General features: G+C 39.9%; 1 protein-coding gene and 1 pseudogene across 1 annotated transcript; one reads left to right on the plus strand and one right to left on the minus strand.

The window, feature by feature from the left end:
• Positions 1–3354: 3354 nt before the first annotated feature.
• Positions 3355–4703, minus strand: LOC120646477 (endonuclease 2-like). Its single transcript, XM_039923036.1, has 7 exons — positions 4666–4703; positions 4333–4358; positions 4074–4219; positions 3880–3972; positions 3711–3763; positions 3562–3632; positions 3355–3452 (listed from the first exon to the last, which is right to left on the minus strand). The coding sequence occupies exons 1-7, from the start codon at positions 4701–4703 to the stop codon at positions 3355–3357; spliced, it is 525 nt and encodes a 174-aa protein (XP_039778970.1).
• Positions 4704–5689: 986 nt separating this feature from the next.
• Positions 5690–8071, plus strand: LOC120646478 (annotated as a pseudogene).
• Positions 8072–9013: the final 942 nt, after the last annotated feature.

Consider the following 9013-nt stretch of genomic DNA (forward strand, 5'->3'; position numbering starts at 1 on the left):
GTATTGCACCTTTCTCATCCATTTCTCTCTCTTGCTAGCACCACCTAAAAACATAGGCTGGAGCTGCCCTCTTATGCATTGTGCGATGAGCTGGCGCTCCAAATGGGGCCAAGCCCAATGGCAACATTATACGTATACCACACCTTATACATCGTGACTTCGTTGGAATCCGTGCAACCTCCTTCAGCGACTACGGCTATATGAGATCATGACTCCAGTGCTCTTTTTACCATCTGACTTGGTCCTTTTTTATATTTAGCTCAAAACTCTATAAAATTGGAGTCTGATTCTTTTAGAGGCCCGTTCTTAGATTATCTAGACTAAAATTTAATTTTATATAAGATTAGAGTCTGACCCTTTTAGAAGCCGGTTCTTAGATTATCTAGAATAAAATTTAGGACCCTTTACAACCTCTAGCTACATGTTTATGTTGTTTATAATTTTGATATTGATATACCGAACGATGGTATGTTCTCGGATCCAAATACTACGAGTAAACGAGGATGATCGAACGGGAAATGAAAGCATTTGTCCTGACTGATATACCGACAGATGGTTTGCCAGGAATCTACATCATTAATATAATCTTCAAGTCTTACTGTCTTAGTGATTCATATCCCGACAATGTTTTTGATGTTGGGTTATAGTGGAAGGATTTGATTCACCGCAACATATTCTAGTAATGTTCTTGCACACACAGTCATTTAAGGTTATGAATATTTTTAGGAAGTTTAGCATGTCTAAATAAGAAATTTGATCGTTGCTACTTGTTAGCAACACGTGCACTAGATACGAAAATTGACAGTTTCCGTGCAAATTGTGTTTATGACGAATACAATTGGAGTAGTTGGTTTTCTTAATTGTACTTAACATTTAACATTTATCAACATATTAATTCATTGCCTAGAACTTTGGAGTGTGTATTTAGGTCTTGTTTGGCATTGCTCAAGGGAATTCGGCTTGACCATTATTCATGGCATCTTAATCCTACTAGTCCTGACAAACTGTTGACCAAAAAAGTAAAGTACTACCTCGTTCTTAAATATATGATACTATTTACTTTTTCACTTGATTTGATTATTTATTATTTTTTCTATAAATAGATAAACCTAAAAATTAAATTGAAAATACTTTTGATGATAAATGTAGTGGTACTCATTTTACTTTATTTAACTAAATTATTAAATAAATACTTGTCCAAGTTTGAGAATAAAAATTAATGGTGCATATATTTAGAACGGAGGTAGTATTACAAAAGGTGAGGTCGCAACGGGTTGTTTCAGTTCATGGCTGCATGTAAACTGAGAGGCAAAGGAAGCAAACTTTGCTCCATTTTGATATGTTTCAATGATTCAATCTATATGTTCCAAGCTAAAATAGCGGTTTCTCTTTCGCGAAAAAAAGAATCACTGCACTTTTATTTCAACATAAATCATTTGATGCGAAAAACGTGATCGAAGGAAAAAAAATCTAACCACTCCGACCACGTGGCGGCCTTTTTCTATGTAGTAGTTGTGTCTTCTACGCTTCTGCCACCGTGCCACGGAGCGAAGGGCCGAACCCAGAGCGTATCGCTCCGTGGACATGGCGCAGCGCGGGCCAGTGTGTTCTGTTCCCCGGGCAGGAGAAGCTCCGACAAGTGCTTGACCTGGTCCGTGGTGCACCACGTCCACGGGAGGGCACCGTGCACGCCGAGCTCCTCTCCTCTACTCCTCTCTTCCACGCGGATGGCGTGCACGCATCCAACTCCGTGGTCTGTGCGGGAGCCTTCCCAGGTTCGCACTCTAGGCTCTAGAAGCTTGTTTGGTTCTTGTAGATCTAAATTTTAGATCAAAGAATCTTGCTATTTGGCCTATTAAATGAAGTTCAATTATAAAATTAATTATATAATTTTAAACTATTTTGCGAGACGATTCTAATGAGGTACATTAATTCATAATTAGTGGATGATTACTGTAGCATCATTGTAATTAATTATGGATTAATTAGACTCATTACATTCGTCGCACAAAATTACACCCATCTCTAAAAATATTTTACAAATTAACTTCGTTTAGTCCTTTATGCAGGTAAGATTCTTCTATCCAAAATTTTGGATCCAAAGAACTTCCCGTTCCTCCCCTCCTGCTAAGCTCACAACCTCAACAACTGGATGGACAAGATTTCGGCCTGATGCCTGACAGGCATTGGGCCAGGCCTGGAGCTGAGTTGGGCTTAAGTGGGTGGGCTAAATGGGTTGGTTGATGTGGTTGGTCTCAGTCCCAGTTGGAAAAATTAGGTTTAGTTTTCACATATTATTTTACGACGAAATATTTGCATAAAAAACTAGATAAAGAATTTAAACCACAAAACTATCTAAAATCCCGAGAAAAATACTAGAGATAGATTTGGAGACGAAGAACCTAATTAAATATTTGGAGCTTATGAAAATGCTTTCTAAATTTTTTTGGTAAAATGGATTTGCTCGAGAAAAATTTCCAGAAAAGTCTAACAGATGGCTACACTTAGTTTTAAAACTTTTCATTTGCACTCATGGAGTACAAGATGCCACCGGCATGAATGCAAAACTTCGTTTAATATAACCTATGTCATACTAATTTGGCTATAGAAAATAATAGTTTTAACACACTTAATACTCCCTCCGTGTTGGTAAAAAATGTCGTTTTGAGTTTGTCCTAAGTCAATCATTTCAAACTTTGACAACAAATAATTTTTTATGTGTTGAGTTGTGAGATGTGAAAATGGTACAAGTAAATTCATCTTCAAATATTGTTTCATAAAAGTATACTTTGACTAAATTTTTAAAATATTTTATAGCAAAAAGTAGTGGTCAAAGTTACATTTCGAAGACCGTGTCGATATCCTAAACGTCATTTTTTACCAACATGGAGGGAGTATCTTGGTAATTAAAAAGATGTCGGCAATTGTTTAGAAATTGTAAATGTAATTGAACTTGTTACTTCTAATCACGTCATTGAAATGTTCATAAGGCTAACCTTCACCCAACTGCTGCTCTTTGCATATGATGTGTGTGAGCCTGTAAGTATTGTTCTGATACAATGAGGATGTAGTGAATATTATTATTAGCAAGCGCAAACTATGATAACTTTAGTATCATTCTTTTGTTTCAAGCGATATTGGTAGTATTCTTTGATGCTCTCTAGGCCTTGTGAGTTGAGTTTTTTTTTTAAAACTTTTTTAGTACTTTTATCTTACCAAAATTTAAGGCATGAAGAGAGTTCTTCAAGAAAAGAGTGTAAAATGATAAGAGCTTCATTTGGTTGAGTTCGTTTTCTTTTTTACTTGCTCTTTTCATTGAAAATGGTGGCTGGAAAGTGATTGACATTAAGATACTCATTCACGGAGTATCTTGTTGAGTGTGACCGCAAGCCTCACGCCTCCTTGGGCAATCCTCTTCTGAACCACCGGCAGCGCAGCGAAGAAATAGTCGTCTGCGTTTCAGTTTTAAAGAGGATCACATCACATCGCTTCCAAGGGGGGTCATAAACAAATCTTTAGGTTCACAGAATTAAATCCATGTAGTATTTGTTCAGAACCTACCTTGTAAGATGGAGTCTTGCTTAACACCCTTGTAGGCATTGCAGGCAAGTTTTGAGCTCTCTTCAGAGAACCTGCATTTGTTTTTCAGCAGTTAGCCTCTGAAGACTTGAGTTTCCTCCGGAAGCAGTATCAGTGTATCACGATCTTACTTTGTCCGGATATTGCACGTCTCCCACTGCTTCTCTTCGTTAGACCACACGTCCTGAACGACAAGAACTCAATCAACACATACTTGACAATACTAACAAGGCAAAATAAAGCTCAAGTTTTTTTTTAATGAAGGGGAAAAGGTGAGGTGATGGGTGCACTTCTACTTACAGTAATGTTCCGCTGGATGGCCTTTATCATGGTGCTTAGATCGTTGTTATAGAAGTCTTTCATGGCTGTCTCAATCACGTTCACATCCCATACCTGAAGCAATACGAGTTGCAAAGTACCGTTTGTGTGAGATGTCAGTAAAAAGCGATACGGTTTATATTTTGACTGGATCTGTGAAGACGGTAGTAGCATACATGGTGAAGGTTGCTCTTCCTTCTGTACCACTCCCCAGTGGACGATGATAGTGTTGTGCCCAGATCATCGGTGTGGCCACAGTGGAGCGGCTGGTGGACGTCGCCGACGAAATGCGCCAGGAACATCAGGCTCTCGGTCCGATCAACTGATGGAGGTTGTTCCCGCAAAGGATGTTAGGTGCCGTTTGGCCTGAAATAAGCCCATACGATGTGCTGCATGGTAGTTACAGCAGTTGACATATGATCGATGCTTGCTTACATGGACTTGATGAGTCCTGCAGTCCCCTGCTCAAAAGTAGCAACCATAAGATAAGCTCTGAAGTCTGAACTTCAGGTACAGGGGTACAGTCTGTACTGGCACAACCATTCCTTCACCTACCTCTCGTTTGTTCTTTGTTTTTTAGACTATAGAAACAAAATTCTTTTAACTTGTAAAATAATCCTACACGATCATTACAGGACTAAATCATTACTGCTATCCAAATAAACCAAGCTAGTAGCAGGAACAAGAGAAGGGCCTTGATTATGGCTTCCATTTTTGGCGGTGACGCAATCCTAACTTGCTTGTCCAACCAAACAAGCAAGGATAGACCAATGCTTCGACGCATCCTCTAAAGCTTGCACAGGCATGTCGCAAACAAATTTAATTCAGACCGATTATACTAGATATATAATATACTCCATGTATGGGACTTCTTCACCGGACGTCCCTTTTCGTCTGAATCCAGAACTCCAATCAGTGCTAAAACCGACAATACGACAACGGAAAGCTGCGAGCATGGAGAACTCAGTACACATACGAATATGGTCATCAAGGCATTAGAGATGCCATATTAGGTTTGGCGAGCGAGCCTTCGTTTGTTTCCATCATTGTTCTCCAAGGATCAAACTCAAACCCAAACAAAAATGATTCGACAAAAACTAAGCCGGCAAATAAAATTCAAGAAAAAAGCACCAAAGAAAAAGAAAACACGCACAGTAACGGAACCACAATTCAAGAAACAAGAAGCACAGACAAAGCATAGCCATGAATCCATGAGACTGGTCGATAGAGCTCCATGAGTTCAATACTGCTTATACACAAGTTGAGGTCTTCATATAGCAGTATAGCACCGCAAGCGACCAAAAGCATTCTTGGCGGCCAAGGCGTTGGACTTAATTAAGTGTAGGTGTGCTGACTGTATTCCACCTTTGAAAAAGAACAAGCATGGAAAACAGGCCACCACAGTGATTTAACTATTCGATCAGCTAACAGTATTGATTGCTAAAGTTCAAGGTGTGAGGATAGAAGTGTCAGCCATTTGGTACTAGTTTAGCGACTAAGGGCATGTACAACGGAAAGTCGACTGTTGTCTTTTTGGTGCAGTTCAGCATTTTCGTCCGACGTGTACCACATTTTACTAAACAAGAAGAAAGACTTGGTTTAACATGCTTTAGTAAAGTTACTTGTTGAAATGCATGTTTTGCACTGGCTTGATGAGCAGTATCAAAATGTGTCAAAATATGGCAGGGTCCATACTACTGTGCCGTAGGAGCGAACAAATCATTTGGCTGTGACATATCATATGCTCACTACAAGGCAGGCCTTTACGCTGGAATCAACATTAGTGGAACAAATGGGGAGGTTATGCCTGGTCAGGTATTGTTACGTTACTTTCATTGACACATGCAATTTTTCTTTTCTGATTCTATGTGGTATATTTCCACCCCTCCCAAATTGTTTAATTGACAGAACTTCACTATCCTTGTATGTGCAGTGGGAGTACCAAGTTGGACCTAGTGTTGGTATTGAAGCTGGAGACCACATATGGATTCCAAGATACCTTCTCGAGGTACTTCAAATAGTAACTAAAGATTTCCTGATATCGTGTCATTTCTCGAGGTACTTCAAATAGTATGCACTCTATAAATTATAGTAAAAAACTGACTATCATGGAATGAGTTGAAACACTTGTTGTATCCTTTTGCTTCCAGGTTTGGTATTGAGCAATAGTATACTTTGCTTCAGAGAGATGTAAATTGGCCTCTTGGCTGGCCTGTCGGTGGCTACCCTGGTCCCCAGGTACTTTATTAAACAAGGAGAAACAGTTGGTTTAACATGCTATAATAAAGTTACTTGTTGAAATACATGTCTTGCATTGGCTTGATGAGCAGTATTAACCTGTGTCAAAATATGGCAGGGTCCATACTACTGTGCCGTAGGAGCGGACAAATCTTTTGGCCGTGACATATCAGATGCTCACTACAAGGCATGCCTTTCTGCTGGAATCAACATTAGTGGAATAAATGGGGAGGTCATGCCTGGTCAGGTATGGTTAGGTTACTTTCATAGACACATGCAAATTTTCTTTTCCGAATCGTGGTATATCGCCACCCCTCCCAAATTGTTTAATTGGCAGAACATTATCCCTATCTGTGCAGTGGGAGTACCAAGTTGGACCTAGTGTTGGTATTGAAGCTGGAGACCACATATGGATTTCAAGATACCTTCTCGAGGTACTTCAAATAGTAATTAAGGATTTCCTGATAGCATGTCATTTAGGTTCTTTTCTTTTTTCCTTTGTATTGAATCATATTTTTGAGTCCATCAGCTTATTACAGTAAAGCATTTATTGGTTTTAAAATATTTTCTTGTGGTGAAAAATTATAGTTCAGTGTATCTTTTTTGGTCAAAACACCTTTGTTCTTGATATAAAATTTGCATCACTATAATAAGCACTTCTAAATATAGTCCTAAACATGTATCAGAGAATCACGGAGCAAGCTGGAGTTGTGCTTACCCTTGACCCAAAACCAATTCCGGTTTGTCTGGCAGCTACTTGTTTCATGTTATTATGATGAACTAGAATTAAAGAAAACTGAAGGTGTATCCATATTATACGGTGGCAGGGTGACTGAAATGGAGCTGGCTGCCACACAAATTACAGGTTACAATCTTTTATGATAACACTTAATTATCCTTCCTAATTAGTTCATGTTATATTTTGTCATGTTTAGACAACATCAGAATGCATGTAGCACTATAGTTTAGGATATCCTGATTGCTGAGAATTAAAGAAAAATGTCTGATCTTGTATTTCAGAATGGGATCCATATTGGTATTCACTCCAGTTGATTACTAACTTTCTGCAATCAGGATATCCATTCTGTCTGGTTTGATGAAAATTGTGTAGTAGTAGTGTCAAATTTGAGATGTCCATTCTGTCCGGTTTGATGAAAATTGCCGCATCATCCGCATATAGAGATGTCCGAAACCTTGCCGTCCGCCCTCGCAGCTTGCTGAGGAGGGCCAGGTCCGTAGCTCTAGAGAGTAGCCTCGGAAGTGGATCAATGGCCAGGACAAAGAGTAGCGGGGAAAGAGGATCCCCTTGACGTAGCCCCCGACCGTGTTGAATATGGTCGAGTGGAATGCCATTGAGCAGGACCCTTGAAGTGGAAGTGGTGAGGATCGAGGCAATCCAGTCCCGCCAACGAGGTGGGAAGCCACTTTTTTGCAGCAGGGTCAGAAGGTAATCCCACCGCACCGAATCGAAGGCTTTGGATATGTCGAGTTTCATGAGCAGAGCCGAAGTTTTGTTTTTGTGAAATCGGCGCGCCAGGTTGCGGACGTACATGAAGTTGTCATGAATGCTACGACCCTTTATAAAAGAGCTCTGGCATTGTGAGATTAAGGCATTCATGAAAGGCGCTAGTCGTAACGCCAAAATCTTGGTGATGATTTTCGCCACCGCGTGAATTAGGCTGATAGGCCGGAAGTCCTGTATCGTGTTCGCACCTTCTTTCTTAGGTATCAATATCATGGTTGCTTTGTTGAGGAGGTTTAGATCAGCGCAACGGTTGTTGTAGAAAGAGTTAACTGCAGCTATGACATCATTCTTAATGATAGGCCAGCAACTCCTGAAGAATTTGGCAGTGAAGCCATCCGGCCCTGGCGCCTTATCGCTAGGAAGTTGCTTGATCACGTTGAGGATCTCGACTTCCGTGAAGGGGGCATCTAGGGTGTCGAGGTTTACCGAGGGGAAGTGCAGATCTTCCCAATTGAGATCTTTTAAGCGATTTGGCGGCTGCGCCATCATTGTAGAGAAGTGGGCAAAAATGGACTCCTGCTTATCTTGATGAGATATGGCCCAGCCATGGCCGATCCGGAGGCGCTGAATGAAGTTTTTGCGGCGTCTACCATTAGCCCGGAGGTGGAAGTATTTAGTGTTTGCGTCCCCTTCTTTGAGGTTCGTTGCTCTCGCATTCTGTCGCCTCCTTGCCTTTTCCACCACAGCCCAGCCAAGAACTTTCTTTTTTAGTTTTGCTCTAATTTGAAGTTCCTGAAAGTGCATCTAGGCTCCTTTATTTGTCGGTTTTGGTGAATTGAATGACAAAGCGATTAAAGGGCTAACTTGTTTATTTAAAGATTATGAGCAGGGACTAATTGTAATGTTTATATTGAGATTGATATCATGAATATGAATGGTTTATCATATGGCTCATAATGTTGAAAAGCAAGCAAGTGTGTTGTCTCAAGTTGCAAAGATGTGATCAAGGGCAAGCAAGTGATTGAGCTAAGCAAAAGAGATGAAATTCATGTTGAAAATATTATGTATATCTCTACTATGATGAAGAACTTGCTTAACTAGTAGTGGGACAACTCAAATAGATATGTAATTCCATGATGACTTTGAAAGATCAAATGACAAGCAAAGAATTGGTAAAATCTAGAGAAAAGCTTGGTCAACAATCAAAGGGATTATTCATAGAAAAATTGATCTATGATCAAGTAAACATTGCAAGGCTTCATATATATTCACCATAACACAAGACAAGGGCATATATATTCTATTTGAAGCTTGTTGGCGCTCCTTAAGTACACATTTTGTCATTCATTTAGGAGTGCTTTTGGTTAATTCTTCGGGATGATTCTTTACTAACCCGCCACTTGGCACCCGAAA

The sequence above is a fragment of the Panicum virgatum genome, chromosome 8K (assembly GCF_016808335.1).
Source record: "Panicum virgatum strain AP13 chromosome 8K, P.virgatum_v5, whole genome shotgun sequence".
Lineage (NCBI taxonomy): Eukaryota > Viridiplantae > Streptophyta > Magnoliopsida > Poales > Poaceae > Panicum > Panicum virgatum.